Source organism: Palaemon carinicauda, chromosome 27 (genome assembly GCF_036898095.1).
Source record: "Palaemon carinicauda isolate YSFRI2023 chromosome 27, ASM3689809v2, whole genome shotgun sequence".
NCBI classification, from domain to species: domain Eukaryota; kingdom Metazoa; phylum Arthropoda; class Malacostraca; order Decapoda; family Palaemonidae; genus Palaemon; species Palaemon carinicauda.
In genome coordinates, this window is record NC_090751.1 from 85,808,528 (window position 1) to 85,826,297 (window position 17,770).

At 40.8% G+C, this 17,770-nt stretch overlaps 1 protein-coding gene across 1 annotated transcript in view; it reads right to left on the reverse strand.

Annotated features, from left to right (window-relative positions):
• Positions 1 to 17,770, reverse strand: part of TfIIA-L (transcription factor IIA L) — a 68,668-nt gene that overhangs the window by 20,791 nt on the left and 30,107 nt on the right. The window contains exons 3-4 of the mRNA XM_068351210.1: positions 11,114 to 11,313; positions 6,764 to 6,874 (exon numbers count right to left, since the gene is read on the reverse strand). Of these exons, the coding sequence (XP_068207311.1) occupies positions 6,764 to 6,874; positions 11,114 to 11,313 (311 nt within the window). The remainder of the gene's footprint in view (positions 1 to 6,763; positions 6,875 to 11,113; positions 11,314 to 17,770) is intronic.

The window sequence follows — 17,770 nt, forward strand, 5'->3', positions numbered from 1 at the left end:
TAGGTAAGTATGCAATAAAATTTCATTTTATAATAAAAATCCATTTTATTGCAGTCTCTTACCGAACATTTATATAGCTGATTACCCATTGCAAGGATGGGGGGCTGTGGATGTAAGTTTTACTTCGACAATCGTATATGATTCTTGAAAATAAAGTATACCCAAAAGCACTGTTAGTGCCTGTTGTACCTCATCTTGTAAGAGAGCTACTGCAGGAGAATACTGCCTCTGGTCGGTGCTCATCTTACATAGTGGAAGGCTTGGAATATGACCAATGGGTGCCTCTCCATGGATTGGAAGATCCTCGTAGTCATGGTGTTCACCGGTGACTGAACGAAGATACAAGAAAAATATCACCCTTGCCCTGGGCTAAGACCAGAAATAACCAACATGAAAAAACTGTCACCTACACCGAAATAAAAACCTTTACCCACCAAAGCTAACACTAAAATGATTGGTGAGTACTCCAGGTACATTGTACCCCCAGACTTCCCTTTAACTCGCCAACCTTGGTACAAGGCGAAACATAGGCTAACAGAGGGAATAACCCACTATGTCGTTCCTCCTAACACCATGCCAGTTACCGAAAGTGGATCGAGAAACTTACAATCTTCAAACACTGTTTCGATTTCTTTCAAACAATGCATAGCAAACACATATTTAGATCTCCCAAAGGGTACTTCGTAGAATAGCGGATAGCGACTAGTCGTGTCAAAAAGCGAGAGAAGTCACTACCGGTCGAACTTCATGGGCTTTCACTCTCAGTAAAGGAAACCCTGCGTCGTTAGCTAGAGAATGTGCTTCTACAATTAAATCTCTCAGAAAACTCTGTTCTGCAGAAATATCTCAATGCCTGCACGGGACATAAGAGTCGTTCTTATTCTTCCTGGCCTATCAAGTCTGTCAGCTATTTGAGAACAAATTTTTATGGCCACGGATTAGTAAAGTTGCGCGAATAATGTATGTGCGACGAATCGCAACATTATTGCCGAAGGAATTTTGATCGTTGATTAGCAGTAATATTTTCTTAAAAGAAAACGAACATGTTCTCAAACAAAATATACAGTTAAAGAGGCGATCATTACACCTTTGGTTTACCCCTCCTGCGTATGTGAGGGGCTAGCCAGTGTTCATTACACAGAAAACGGATGTGTGGTTACCTGGGAGAGAGTTTGAAACGTTCGTAAACATAATGAAAAGTTGTCCACGCTGTTGCTATCGTTCTTTTAACGTCAGCTAACAACGTTCCTTCGGGACTAATTGTTCAAAACAATAACCCTGTAAGGATAGAATAAAAGGTCTCGGAAGCCTATCGTGTAAAAAGCACAATGACAGGGGAGGCTGCCTCCATCAAACGGTAGAACCGAGTTTAAGACAATAACCTCGCGGTTTTGTCTCGGCTAGAGCGCATGCTCCAGGAAGGCCTACGGCCTTTATGAATTTTAAACAACACCCATTGAAGTTCTGTAAACACTTCTCAGGAACGAGTCTCCCGAAAAGGGTGAAGTCTCGTATGTGAGAGTTTGCTTCAAGAATGCCAGACATAATTGCCATCGACCGCTTACCCAAAGGGGTTGCCATCGAACGCTTTCTCGCTAGTGAGAAAACCTACTTACTTTTACTTTTATTTTTAGGCGTTTATTTCTCGCCCTCCACCAGACACTAAAGAGTCTGTTCAGGCGGGCCTTGATGTGTGAAAATAATTTCTTTCCAGTTTATATTTCGCTCTGTATCTATTTTCAGTTATTCGCTAGCATTTGAATTCAGGCTTAATAGTTTTCAGATCACTATTATAACACTTTCCAAAGAGATAAGTTTTCAGGTTTTCCTTGAAAGTTGCTATCGTCTAAATCAGGCAAAGCCTGCCAGGGAAATGAACTGGAATGTGAAGAATTTTTTATTCCTTGCTCATTTCCGTCTGCTAACCAAACCACTCAAAGTGGGAAGGTGGAGGAAAAAATGACGGTGATTCGTTCGAAAACGAAAGGATCGGTGCTCGCGAAACCAGACTGGCTAATATAGTAATCAGCTGGGAGCGTAGTGACGTAACAAGTCACACCTTTGGAAGGCCCATCCCGTATAGGAGGGGAAGTCGACCATAGAGTTTTCAGAAACCTCTGGATCGCGGAAACCGAGAGATTCGGACGAGAACCTAGGGGTTCAGAATCTATTTATGAAAACCTTTCTCACGATCTTAAGGAATGTTGTGCCGAGAACCCACAGGAACTCTGTCGCTGATTCCTGACAGAATTTTCAGGAATCGTGTTACGTGACCAGGACCCAAAGGAACTGTCATAGTTACCAGTAGAGATTCGTAAACCCTTAGGCAGCAGGCATCCCTCTGTCATCAGAGTAAAACTCTTGATGACAATAGGCACGCGCGAACAATTCATGGAATGAGTTTGAAAACTCTGTCATAAGAGTAAAATTCTTGTGCACTCATGAACACTTCGCGCAACGAGAATTCGAACAATCCTGTCATAAGAGTTGTTCGCGCACTTCAACTGATTGCGTGCGCACCAATATGGTCCTGCGCGCCACATATCCATTCTAACGGCAGTACTTGAAGGCAACTTAGTCCGTTCGCCAACACGTTCATTTTCCCTTGAACAAATTGAGGGATAAGTGTAACCTGACCAGGTGTAACCACTTTCCCCGAGGAGTTAACGCTCGCTTAAATATTTGCGGTGCTGTCGAGAGGGCAAAGCTAAGAGCTCGAAACTGGTAGGTCTTGCCCATGAACACAAACCGAAGGTATTAGAATGTAGAAGTATGCATCCTGCATATCCAGGAATACCATCCAGTCCCCTTGATGAAAGGATTCCAACAGTGAACGAGTCGTTTCCATATTGAATTTGGTCTTCTGGACGAACAAATTCAGTGCGCTTACATCCAGTATGGGCCTCCATCCCCCCGATGACTTGGGGACTACGAACAGACGGTTGTTAAAACCCCGGGGATGGTCTGTCGCTTATCTCCTCTATGACAGCTTTCTGCACGAGAATCTCTATTTCTCGGATTAAGGCTATAAACTTCTCCGAGCCTGAAGAGCAGGCGGGTAATGTGATGGGAACATTGGATAGAGGCAGAGTGTCTTTGAAAAGAATGGAGTAACCGAACCGGAGAATTTGGGTCACTCAGGGCTCTGCCCCTCTACGACAACATTCCTCCCAAAAAAGGCTCAATCTGCCCCATATCGGAACACGAAGGACTGAAAAATCACTTGGATGATTTCGTGTCGGGTTTGGTCAAGGACTTGGTTGGGTGTCGTAAATTCGATCGAGGCCTGACACACGGTCTAGACCTACCCCCTCGAAAGGGTTTCTTCTGCAAGGGTGATTCCGAGGCGGTAGTCGTCACAGTCGAGGGTTTAACCCGCTTAGAAGACTGGGCAAGCAAGACATTAGTAGACTTCTTTTCCAGTGCGGACAGAATCTTGGTCACTATTTCTTCAGGAAACAGTTGATCCTCGTCGAGAGGAGAAAACAAAAGTGCGGACTTCTGAGGCGAAGCAACTCCTTTCAAAATAAAAGAACACCAGATTGTCTTTTCTTGAAAGTCCCGAATGCAAAGAGAGAGGCCAGCTCATCGCAACCATCCCAAAGTGATTTGTCGGCACAAGACAAAACCCCAAGCCAGTTCGATGCCAGGTCTTCCTGAAGAGTAAGGCAAGCCTCTATTTTCGTAGCGAGGACTTCGGTCGTCCAGTCCAAGAAACTCATAATTTTTTAAATCTTGAAAATATTCTTTACCAAATAGTCCAACTCGGGCGATGTAAAGAATATTTTAGCTGCTGCAAACGCGGACCTTCTAGTTGCATCCACCAAGCCAAAGAAGTCCCCCTGGGAGGAGGCAGAAACTCCCATAGGTTCCTGGTTCCTTATTGCTCACTCTGCAAAATTATTTTGCGGGCACTCTATCACTTTATAGATAGGTGCAAAGCTTCTAAGCTTTTTCTTGTTATTGCTATTAAGTTTAGATTACCGTAGACCCTATACCTCTTCTTAATAAGCTTCAACAGAGGATAGGCGAAAGTTGCTTTCCAAAGTTCTCTCTTGACCTTCAACCAATCTTCTATATCACGAAGTGAATGTTTAGCAGCCTTGAAAAGAATGAGCTTCGGGAAAAGAGGATCGAAATCCTTCCTTCTCATCAGTAAGATGGAAGCAGCTGGGAGCGACTACCACGAAGTAATCCGGGTACATGTCGAGAAGGTTTCAAATAACACAAGAGAAGGATAGAGTTCGCTCTAAGTCCTCCTCGTCATCCGAAGAGATAGACGACAGAGATAGTTCTTGATTCGACTCATTATTCTTCATACATTGCTTGTTTTCTTTCATCCAGCGCATCGGCTCTTGCAACTGTTGACGTAACAGAATTAAATTCTCGTCTTCTTGAGTTGAAGTCGACGTAACTGGGGTCGTGGATTTCAACACGATCGCCACCGGAGGTCTCGCGCCAGTCGAATTATCTGTCGCATGCGAAGTCGAAGGAAAAGTATCGACATCTCGATGAGTCGAAGATCTCGACGAACTCAGAATCGGTCGCTCCGCAACCGAGTCGAAGGCAGCTGTCGCTGTGGTAAGAATAAGAGGCGAAGTCCATGTAGCTACGCTACACGACGGGCGAGAGATATCTACTTCTCTGTACCCTTCACAGGGGGGCGGATATAGCACCTCTTCAGTCGAACGTCTCTTTAACGGACGTGAGACTGAAGAATCACGCCACTTACAAAGTTTAACCGGCGACGAATCACTCGACTCTGTCGATAACTGATTCCTAACTACACACCTTTCCAATGGTGTTTAGTCGAATCCTGCTGTCGCACCACAGGATCGAAGGAGGAGGCGACTGTCTGTGGGAAAACCCCGATAGTCTCCCTTGGACCTCCGGTATGTCTTCTCCCCGAGGCAGGGGAGCGGGACAGTGACCTTTGTCTAGGAGAACAATCGGGACAAATAGCCAACCCCTCAGATAGCACTGCACTGACACTTTTCACTTTACTAGAAGTCTTTCCTATGAAAGACTTTACAGATAAACCTAACTGCACCACCGTATTAGCTAATATATCATATTCTTTTCAAATTTAGACTCAAGGCTGGCAATGGTGTCAGGAGAAACTCTACGGGAAGTTGGCAAAGGAGAGACAGGAGCAGGAGTAGGAGGACTCAAGATGGGAGACATAATAAGAGGAGAAGGAGAAGGAATAGGAACAGGTGCTTCGATGAAGAAGCAGAAGAGGCTAAACTAGACTTATTTTCAGCTCTAAGAGCAGCCTTCCTCTTCCTATCCTTAATTACTTTCCCAGAGTAAGAAACAAAAACTTTCCACTGTTGTTCACTCCAATCCTTGCATTCATCACAAGTAGATTCTTTAGAGCACTCACAACCCCTACACTTAATACACTTAGTGTGCGAATCATAAATTAGTGTAACTAACCTAGTTTTGCACTCTCCGGCGCAAAACCTAACTACTGAAACACTAGAGTCCGACATGAAGGTAATACCACAAGATAGCATAAAAGAAATTCATCTTCAATCCTACAAACACGGAGTTGAATACTTCACCGATATTGGAGAGATAATAATTCCCAACAAATGAAGAAAAAAGTCTGCACCAGCCACCAATGTTCACCAGAACCCGGCAGAGAACAAATTGATGTTACCTGGACAGTTGTACCTATAGCTCCCTCGAGTGGAGGGAGATGACGTCACATACATCAGTGATAGCGGCGCCACTGAGGTAGTTTTGAATCTATTGTCTGCCATTCGTAGGAACCTACAGCTATATAATTGTTCGGTAAGACACTGCAATAAAATAATGAGAGTAGAAACATAGAACCAATCACAATAATTATGAAAAAGATAAAAAAACAAAGGAAGCCTTATACTGTATACTGTACATCTAAGCATATGTTGGGAAAAGGGCCTGTGAAACAGCACAGCAGATTAAGACTTTGAAAATGGATTTATAAATTTGGGTCAAAAGGCAAGCAGTGGAGCCGAGAGGGCCATTCAGCGCCTGTGCGCAATTGGGGGGAAGTCCGCAGTTGCACTGAAAAGTGAAAGTTGAGAGGCTGGACAGCAAGATACAAGAAAGAATGTGGGAATGGAGATACAGTATAGTAGAAGGCTAAAAAGAAAAGGCAGCTAAAGGCTGGAAGGACACTCCTAAGGCCTTTGAGTAATGTTCTAGCATACATCACTTACAGTGTATTAGGGACTTTCAAGGAGGAGGAGGTTGGTTGGCCAGAATTTAATAGGTTTTCCGTAGCATCCCTTTGGTCTCGGCTACATTGCTCTCTACCTTGTAATTTACTGCAATTACCATTTTCTTTCAAAAGAATCTTCTGGGAAGGCTCTCCGAGTCTCAAAACAAGACTCAGTGGTTTAATTGACATGCTTAATGGTCAAATCTGTAACAATAATCTGGTTTCTGAAAAAAACCATCGGAAATTATATCCCTTTACATATGGCAATATTAATCTTATGATTTTATCCAAAGACAAGAAAAGGAGTGTACTGTACGTAACAACAAAATACCGTAAAAAACAATCTGAGCATTGAATAATGTCAGTGATGCAATATTGGGGTTCTTATTAGAGACTAGATATTATTCTGAGAAAAACTTCAAGATCTTTCTAACACAATGTTAATTCCTGGATGGTACATACCTTATTGGATATTCCAGTAAGTACAAGTTATCTGATGCAAATTTATAATAAAGTTTGCTAAAATATTCTACTGAAATACCATTATTATACCTGGTTATTTGATATGTTGTTGTACTGAAGAAGCTGTGCAGGAAGTGTTATCCCACTTTCTTCAAGGGCTACATTTAACTTTCTTTGAATTATCTCAGCTGCTCGACTAGCCTGCAATGAAAGGATACAGAAAATAGGTTAAGATTAAAATATGAAAGATAAACATTAAAATTATCACTTCTTTAAGTGAGCTGAAAATTTCAATATAAAACAGAGAAGTAGATGAAAAAAATAAATAATTACTTTGCATTGAAATAAGGTATATAGTGTATGAAAGACCACTGATAAAGGTTTGGACTACACTTGGTGTTTGTATTTGTAGGCTCGTTAAAATTCTTAGTATCCAGTTGAGTGAACTTATGTAGTATGAAGGGAATTAGGTAAATGTGGATTCGTAACTATAAAAAAAGTAAATGTATGTGATTATAAAGATGAGAACATCAACTGAAAACTTTAGAAGTCTGGGTGTTAAAACCAGGTACCTAGATTATTGCAAATAAATCTAAGGAATACGAATATGTATTAAAGAACAAATTGTTAATGTGGAATAGATTAATCATATAAAATAAGCCAGACATCCTCTGGAAGCATTGCAAACATTGTAGAGGCTACATAGCAATTCAAAAGGTGGTGTAGAGAGTAATTTTATCCTTCGGAAAGTGTTGCAAATATTATGGAGGGTGTCGGAGCAAAGATATGGCAATTCTATATTTCCAGTCACCAACAGAGTATTAAAAAGAAAAAAAAAATATGTGATGGGAAAAAGCAACAAAAGTCAGAAAATTTTCAGTGAGGGGATTAGTAACTAAAGTGAATTTGGAATAAGAATGAGAGAAAGGATAACAAATACAAAGTCAAAATTAGAACTGAGGATCAAATGGAACTATATGAAAGGAAGTATCTGATAGTGTACATTATATGAAGGCTGTAGACTCAAAGTTCCTGTAGCAGAGCATAAATAGATGTTACAGAAGGCTAAATGAATGAACGTTTTGCTTGACTGTGACCTTGACCTTCCAAAATTTAATCATTTCCAGCATTTTACACAACAGTTAATCCCTGCAAACTTCATTACTCAACGATTAAAATTGAGGCCAGGAAACGGTTCACAGACAAACACACACACAGGGGCAAAAACATAACCTCCTTCCAACTTCGTTGACAGAGGTACCTTTGGATATTCATCTAGCCCTGAATCCCAATAACCCATCCAAATTTTCACTACTGGCAAATCTGGAAGGGAGAAGTGTAAGATTCTTGCATATCTACATACAGTACAGTGATCCTTTGCCATATCACTGATCACTAATCACTCCCTCATTACATCGAGGATTAATAAATAAATTACATGTAAATTAATATACGCCATTCATCTTTATATTGCTGGTTTCTGCCGCCAGACAACTCTCAGTTTCCATATCTTAGTTATCTTTTTTATAAATAATAATTTTTGGGCCTATAAATTATCAAAGTAAATTACTGTACAGCAAAACCACATTTACTCTTGTAACACTCACGATCTTGCATTTTGCGTGACTGCCAAATTTTTACAAATAGAAAATTAATTTATCATAATTATTATTTTATTATAATGAAGGACAAAAATGTAGGTAGCAAGTTGGCCAAGGCACCAGCCACTCGCTGAGATACTACCGCTAGTCACTGGGTCCTTTTACTGGCCAGACAGAACTATATTGGATACTTCTCTCTGGTTACGGTTTATTTTTCCTTTGCCTACACATACACCATATAGTCTGGCCTATTCTTTCCACATTCTCTATCCTCTTACATCTAACAACACTGAGATTCTCCAAACAATTCTCCTTTGCTCAAAAAGTTAACTACTGCACTATAATTGTTCAGTGGCTACTTTCCTCCTGGTAAGGGTAGAAGAGACTCTTAAGCTATGGTAAGCAGCTCTAGACGAGGGACACTCCAATATCAAATCACAGCCTCTGTACCATGGTCTTCCACTGTCCTGGGGTAGAGTTCTCTTGCTTGAGGGTACACTTCGGCACACTATTCTATCTTATTTCTCTTATTGTTTTTCAAAGTTTTTATAATTTATATATGAAAGATTTATTTTAATGTTGTTACTGTTCTTAAAATATTTTATTTTCCTGTTAATTATTTCTCTTGTAGTTTATTTATTTCCTTATTTCCTTTCTAAGTAGGGTTATAGGTGAGAAAGTAATAATAATAATAAAAATAATAATAATAATAATAATGATAATTATAATAATAATAATAATGATGATAATAAAAAGCATAAGAGAATGAATGATAAAAGTATCATCATCAAACAGAAAAGCACTGCTTTCTATGACTAACATGAGAATAGTTACAGATGGCTTCAAACTGTTGGAACCTAGATTTATGTCTAATTTAGGCTCCAAAGCCTTTAAATATGCAACCCAAGACTATATAATAAGCTCCCACGAAACATTCAAATGATTAAAGAAATTAAGGCTTTCAAGAGAAAACTGAAGACTTTCTTATTCAAACAGTCATACAACAGTGACGATTTAACAGTAAATGAACAATACGCGATATGAAACGTTAAATACTCTGAACGAACAAGGTAAAACAACAGTGGAGGTACTGTAGAGAGTTGGGTTCCCCTGCTGTATGAGACAGGAAAAGCAGCCATCAAAGTGAAGTAAAGTAAAGATTCGGATAACAACAGCCATTTTGCTTGCATTTCAACTTTCATATGACACTAAACAATTACCATAGTGGTTACAAATGACATTAGGCAGAATACAGTATGATTAATACATTATTATATTATTACTTAAAGAACTGGAAGAAAGTCAATAATTTCCTAAGCTTTGTAATCAACCATCAAAGGTAATGACTATAAAATTACTGTGCATTGGTAACAGGGATAACACATCTCTTAACTTTGATACACCATTATAATCGACAGTAAATAAAATGAGAAATTATTTTTACTAAAATCTACAGACTTCTATAATCAAAGTATACAGTAATTAAAATGATAGTTCAAGTAAAGTTATAATTGTCTTTTATCAAGAGAAAAAAAAAATCAGTAGTTTGCCTCAATCAGCTGATTTGGAAAGCATAGACCGTAGTCTTGAAGAACTCACAAATGTAAACAATGGATACGACGTATATTTGCTGTGATTTTATTTCATATGATACTGATATCCAAATATTAAATGCATTATTAATGAATAATTAAGTGAAACATCAGTGTTATTAAAATCCTGTTTATTTTAAAAACAGATATACGCATTGGCAACAATAAATGGACATACAGTTTGGTCAAGGGTGTAATCTGGCCGAGCAGTACATACGTTACTGAGTGTTCCAATTTAATTTTATTCCATTTATGTATGTGTAAGGATATCTACAGTAAATGTAGCTTTTAGCTTAAAATTATTATATGAGTGTGTAACAGGCGTATAATATAAGGAGGGTTTCATAAAAGCTTAAATTTATGAAGAAAAGGAGAAAAAATGAAAAGTAATTGAAAAAATTCTTTACCGTAGATTTCTGTATCTACTTCGTTGTTTTTCACATATTGGGGGAGACTGGAATGGAACAATCACTACAGCTGAGGGAATACTGTACTGTATATGAATGTAGTATACATATTCTTTCAGGAATTGAAAGCTGCACATTTTAAAGAAAGCCCAAGGTAGATGTAATACTTGCATGTATGTTAATGAACTCTCTAATCATTGGGATATTTATGAGTGACATATTTCACTTCGTGACACAGGTGCTTCATGCCAAAATCATAGCAAGTTACCTTGTACAGTATCTGTATAGTAAATGTCGTTAATTCTATTTTGTGGATTAACTGTCCAAGCAATAAAGGTTTATTTGTTTAACATTATACTGCTGTGATACATAAGTTTAACTTCACTCTATTGATTTTTGAGAAGAGCTGAAAACCTGGTTAACACTACAGTAAGAACAACTTCAAGGTGTTGAAATGAAGTGTATTTAACCCTCTGATAAGGAATGGATGGGTCTAAATTTGAGTGCGAGTAATAGGCACCTGTTTTAATTTTACATTTCTTTCTTAACAATATCAGGCAGACCCATTCTAAGAAATTCCAAAGTAAGTAGGTCAAGTTTGTAAATAAACAAGAGAAAAAATGTGATTGTAAAGCTGCAAATTGCATTCATTAAAGATTAGGACATTAAATATTTTATTCTAGTATATAGAATCACCAAAACTACTAAGCCTAGGTTAAGTATTCAATTTAGTTTTTATGTAATTGTAAAAAAACACTAAAACAATTCACAAAGGATATAGAGAATTTTTCGTTCTCAACACCAAAACATTTTACAATTGAAAGGTAAGAGATAACTTACCTCTAGGGAAAATGTATGTGCAGCAGTTGGAGAACTTAAAATAGCCTGCAGCTGCTGACCAGCAACTCCATTGGCTAAAGCTGTTGATGGAACGTGAATAGTTATTGTCTTTGGAACACCTCCAGCCTGCTGAGCTGGAACAGTGATTTGCACTGGCACTAGATTCACAGTTGTAGCAGTTGGCGCTGGAGGGGCTGCACCTTTGAGAAAAGAAAATTAACAAATTACTTGAAGAAGAATTGTGTCTTAAGAAAATTAAGAAGATAGATATTTCCAAAGAGCAGCATTTGTCAAAACAACAGTTTATGAAGAAACGGCAAAGATAATGTCACTTTCTATTGCACTAAAATTGTCAGAAGCTGTCATGCATTCAAATGATTTCAATTATTAGAAAAGGCAGACAACGATTTGAAACAATACACAAAAAAATTTCCAAGAGCAAAGTTAAAATGCACACAAGATGCAATAACTAGATATTTTTCCTTGACTGACTGGACTATTTTGCCCCATTGGAGCCCTTAGGCTTATAGCATATTGCTTTTCCAACTAGGGTTGTAACTTACCTAATAATAATAATAAAAATAATAATAGTAAATAATAATACAGAAAAAGAAAATATACGGGCTTGCCCATGCTTGCTTTAGGCAATTCTGTTTGTTACTAAAACCATCATTTTACAAAACCATAAATGTGGCAGGTTCGTTTACGCATACACATTACAAGAAGTTGTACTGTATGTATAAATGAGCTCTAAAAATATCTTTAAATGGCTATTCCGTGTGTATGAGACTTAAAACCGTTCATCTTTGCTTTGAAGAACCAGGCCAAGGTCTTAATATAATTAACCATCTTAGTCTTTTGGCTTAATATTTAGTTTTTAGTTATTGCAAAAGAAATTTATTTTAATCTGTTTGCTAATTGTCCCTTGAAGAGCTGTTTTTAACTACATTTTCTATATTCATGTTAAAAAAATTGCTGTTAGTAAAAGTTTTGAATAAGTTCTGTAATGATTATTTTACCTTCTGCAAGGTTTTCCTGTGGTTTTGACTTTGCATGTTTAGCCTTTTTTTTTATATTCCCCAGATTTGTCTCAGTATTTTTATGCTAGTTTAATTTATTTTTCTTGTACTGTAGTAGTTTCTTAGTTGATTTTTTGTGCTAGTTTCAGAGTTGATCTTTTTGTGGTAGTTTCTGAGATAATTTTGCTTTGTGCTCGTTTCAGAAAGATTCTTTGGGGAGCTAGCTTCAGAGTTGAATTTTTTGGACTAGTTTGAGTTGATTTTTTTAGGACTAACTTCAGAGTTGAGTTTTTTGGACTAGTTTGAGTTGATTTTTTGGGGGGCTAAGGTCAGAGTTAATTTTTTAGGTCTAATTTCAAAGGTGATTTCTTATTTCTGTGCTGGGGAGACCATCCAATGCCAAAGTTTCTAGATTTGTGCAACTTTAACTGTAACATTTCCATATACTTTTGGCTTGCTGATCATTCTGCCCTAATTGTTCATTACAAACCACTAATTACAATTTGCTCTTTTATGCTGTGAAAACATGCCCAGTCACATCATGAAAGGTTAAGTATCACCACTAGATGGACTGAATCTAGCTAACCCTCTATACTTCATTCTGTCATATCTTAAACTTGTAAACAATGCTTCAACACTGATTCTAGTCCTCTGCATCACACTCACATGGAAAGTTTTATCAACCACCATAATAATATTTTATTTCACTGTTATTTGTGAACTTCTTTTAAGAGTTTTTCTAACAGATCTAAACCTAAGTCTTCTTGACTATCACAAAATGCATTGCTTATTTTTGGATTCTCAGCTTAGACTGCGGTTCTTTGTTTTCTGGATCCTTGTAGAGCTAAGAAACTCATTGCAAATTTGGCTATCGTGATCTATTTAGTGTGATGGCTCTGTCACTCACTGTCCAAAGGAAAAGGTAACCATTTTGGCTGATGTGTTTGACAGCAAGCAGAGTAATGAGAATCTCGAACTTCCTCATTCCTGTTTTCCTGAGGCTAAACTAACTAGTTTAGCTTTTCAATCTTGTGAAATATGTTATTTTTATGAATAAAATAAATTTTTGAATATACTTACCCGATAATCATGTAGCTGTCAACTCCGTTGCCCGACAGAATTCTATGGAGGGATACGCCAGCTATCACAATACTAGAAGGGGGTGTATTTACCAGCGCCACCTGTGGCCAGGTACTCAAGTACTTCTTGTTGACACCTCCTCAATTATTCCTCGGTCCACTGGTTCTCTATGGGGAGGAAGGGAGGGTCGATTAAATCATGATTATCGGGTAAGTATATTCAAAAATTTATTTTATTCATAAAAATAACATTTTTCAATATTAAACTTACCCGATAATCATGTAGCTGATTCACACCCAGGGGGGTGGGTGAAAACCAGTGTACAAGATTAAAGGATAGCTAAGTATCCCATATTTCATATAATCAGTTATCCACAATAACAATGAAATAATAAGTACCTGGTAAGGAAGTCGACTTGAACCGTTACTCTGCCTTTAATAAGATCGTCTTCCTTACTGAGCGCAGCGTTCCTCTTGGGAGGCTGAATCAACTCAAAGGTGCTAAAGTATACAGGGCTGCAACCCATACTAAAGGACCTCATCACAACCTTTAACCTTGGCGCTTCTCAAGAAAGAATTGACCACCCGCCAAATCAACAAGGATGTGGAAGGCTTCTTAGCCGACCGTACAACCCATAAAAAGTATTCAAGAGAAAGGTTAAAAAGTTATGGGATTATGGGAATGTAGTGGCTGAGCCCTCGCCTACTACTGCATTCGTTGCTACGAATAGACCCAGGGTGTAGCAGTACTCGTAAAGAGACTGGACATCTTTGAGATAGAATGATGCGAACACTGACTTGTTTCTCCAATAGGTTGCATCCATAACACTCTGCAGAGAACGGTTCTGTTTGAAGGCCACTGAAGTAGCCACAGCTCTCACTTCATGTGTCCTTACCTTCAGCAAAGCAAGGTCTTCTTCCTTCAGATGAGAATTTGCTTCTCTAATCAGAAGCCTGATGTAGTAAGAAACTGAGTTCTTAGACATTGGTAGAGAAAGCTTCTTGATAGCACACCATAAGGCTTCTGATTGTCCTCGTAATGGTTTTGACCTTCTTAGATAGTACTTAAGAGCTCTAACTGGGCAAAGTACTCTCTCCAGTTCGTTCCCCACCATGTTGGACAGGCTTGGGATCTCGAACGACTTAGGCCAAGGACGGGAAGGAAGCTCGTTTTTAGCCAAAAAACCGAGCTGCAAGGAACATGTAGCCGTTTCAGATGTGAAACCTATGTTCCTGCTGAAGGCGTGGATCTCACTTACTCTTTTACCTGTTGCTAAGCACACGAGGAAAAGAGTTTTTAATGTGAGGTCCTTAAAAGAGGCTGATTGGAGCGGTTCAAATCCTGATGACATTAGGAACCTTAGGACCACGTCTAGATTCCAGCCTGGAGTGGACAACCGACGTTCCTTTGAGGTCTCAAAAGACCTAAGGAGGTCCTGTAGATCTTTGTTGGAGGAAAGATCCAAGCCTCTGTGGCGGAAAACCGCTGCCAACAAACTTCTGTAACTCTTGATCGTAGGAGCTGATAGGGATCTTACGTTCCTTAGATGTAACAGGAAGTCAGCAATCTGGGTTACATTGGTACTGGTTGAGGAAAACTGCATTGGCCTTGCACCAGCTTCGGAAGACTTCCCATTAAGACTGATAGACTCTGAGAGTGGATGTCGTCCTTGCTCTGGCAATCGCTCTGGCTGCCTCCTTCGAAAAGCCTCTAGCTCTTGAGAGTCTTTCGATAGTCTGAAGGCAGTCAGACGAAGAGCGTGGAGGTTGGGTGTACCTTCTTTACGTGAGGTTGACGCAGAAGGTCCACTCTAGGAGGAAGAGTCCTGGGAACGTCGACCAGCCATTGCAGTACCTCAGTGAACCATTCTCTCGCGGGCCAGAGGGGAGCAACCAACGTCAGCCGTGTCCCTTTGTGAGAGGCGAACTTCGGAAGTACCCTGTTGACAATCTTGAACGGCGGGAATGCATACAGGTTGAGATGGGACCAATCCAGCAGAAAGGCATCCACGCGAACTGCTGCTGGGTCTGGAATCGGAGAACAATACAAGAGGAGCCTCTTGGTCATCGAGGTAGCGAATAGATCTATGGTTGGCTGACCCCACAGGGCCCAAAGTCTGCTGCAAACATTCTTGTGAAGGGTCCACTCTGTGGGGAAGACCTGACCCTTCCGGCTGAGGCGATCTGCCATGACATTCATATCGCCCTGAATGAGCCTCGTTACCAGCGTGAGCTTTCGATCTTTTGACCAAATGAGGAGGTCCCTTGCGATCTCGAACAACTTCCTCGAATGAGTCCCTCCCTGCTTGGAGATGTAAGCCAAGGCTGTGGTGTAGTCGGAGTTCACCTCCACCACCTTGTTAAGCTGGAGGGACTTGAAGTTTATCAAGGCCAAATGAACTGCCAACAACTCCTTGCAATAGATGTGAAGTGTCCTTTGCTCCTGATTCCATGTTCCCGAGCATTCCTGTCCGTCCAGTGTCGCACCCCAGCCCGTGTCCGATGCGTCCGAGAAGAGACGGTGGTCGGAGGTCTGAACAGCCAATGGTAGACCTTCCTTGAGAAGAATGCTGTTCTTCCACCACGTTAGAGTAGACCTCATCTCTTCGGAAACAGGAACTGAGCCCGTCTCTAGCGTCATGTCCTTTATCCAGTGAGCAGCTAGATGATACTGAAGGGGGCGGAGGTGGAGTCTCCCTAACTCGATGAACAGGGCCAGCGAAGAAAGTGTCCCTGTTAGACTCATCCACTGCCTGACTAAGCATCGGTTCCTTCTCAGCATGCTCTGGATGCATTCTAGGGCTTGGAAGATCCTTGGGGCCGACGGACAAGTCCGAAAAGCTCGACTCTGAAGATCCATACCCAAGGAGACAATGGTCTGGGATGGAACGAGCTGAGACTCCTCAAAATTGACCAGGAGGCCCAGTTCCTTGGTCAGATCCATAGTCCATTTGAAAATCTCCAGACAGCGACGACTTGAGGGAGCTCTTAAAAGCCAGTCGTCTGACGGAGCCGGACACAAGATCATGATACTGCTGCACAGTCTGTAAACTGTCAATCATGGGCAAGCGAGGAAGTACAGTGACAACCCGAATCTGTCTAGACTGTCTGGGACGTACAGACAACTCCTTAACGGGTTGCTGAGGTTTCCGCACTGCGTCACAACAAGTCCCTTCTGTTGGTTGTTGAACGTCTTCCCCGTGACACATTGACTCCGTAAACAAAAAATTCTCTAACAAGGACTAAGCTTGGACTGCATGTCATGCAACACAGCTCAAGGTCTATGGGAGCAGGTGTGGTAACAGACGGGATTAGCGGCTGAAGTGTAACCATTACCTTCCCTGTAAGCATGTTATGCTTAAATAAAAGTCCATAAGAGGTTATGCAGCTAAAGGCTCCCTACAAATGACAGAGTCCTCAAGGGAATATCAGAAGGAGGGAGAAAAGAACTTTCTCATCTACAGGGACCTTATCCTAGAAAAGCTAAGTTCTCTGAGTGAGGGTTCACTGGTGCAAAGCAGCAGACTAGAAGGCAACGTTATGAAACTGCTTGACAGTCTAGTGAGTTGGCAACAACCCAAGATGTGTTGAGAAGCATGCGGTAAGGTATGCAGAGCATGATGTATGCAGAGTATGCTGTATGCAGAGCATGCTGTATGTAGAGCATGTTGTATGCAGAGCATGCTGAATGCAGAGCATGCTGTATGCAGAGCATGTTGTATGCAGAGCATGCTGAATGCAGAGCATGCTGAATGCTGAGCATGTAGTAAGCAGAGCCTGCTGTAAGCAGAGCCTGCTGAAAGGAAAGCAGAGCGTGTGCATGGCGTTTAACATTTCTCAGAAATTCCATGACCAGTGCTAGAGTGCTTTATGCATGCTTGCATGGGGTTTAAACCATGGTATGCTGAACAGCAGAGTCAGAACGAGCTGGAACAACAATAGTGTGGTTTCCTCTTCAAGACTCCGATGAGGGAACACCTGAGGCTCAGTCTGCAAAGGCTGAATAAAAGACAAGCAGAAGGAAGGCGCATGGGTGGAGGAGGCTGACTCCTAGCATGAGTGGTTGAACCCAAGGGTTGCGCTTGCTGAGCGGTTGGCGGAAGCGGAGTAGCAAGTTCCAGTTCCTGTGGTGTGAGCGGAGCGCGATGAGGAAGAGGCTGCGCAGAACAAGGTAAATGTCTCGCAAGCTGAGGCTCCTGAGGCGCAAGGCTAAGGTGTTGTGGTGCTTGCCTTATGGAGGGTTGAGCTCGCTGCAGCAAGAGCTGAGGAGACTGACTCATGGACGGGAGAGGTTGTTGTACCTCAACCGAGTGTTGCATCACTGGTGGAGCAGCAAGTGGAGGCGGAGGAAGAGAGGTATAATCCTCCTGATCCCAATGTAAAGGTTGCCTTAAGAAAGGCGGAGGCTGAACACCACAGGGAACAGCAAACTCAGCACGTGTCTCAACATCGTACGCCTGGCAGGTGGAACTGCTGGCAGGTGGTACTGCGATCAGGCGGAGCGAGTGTAGGTGGAGGGAGTGTAGGCGGAGGCGGAGGAGCAACACTCTCAGCCCGAC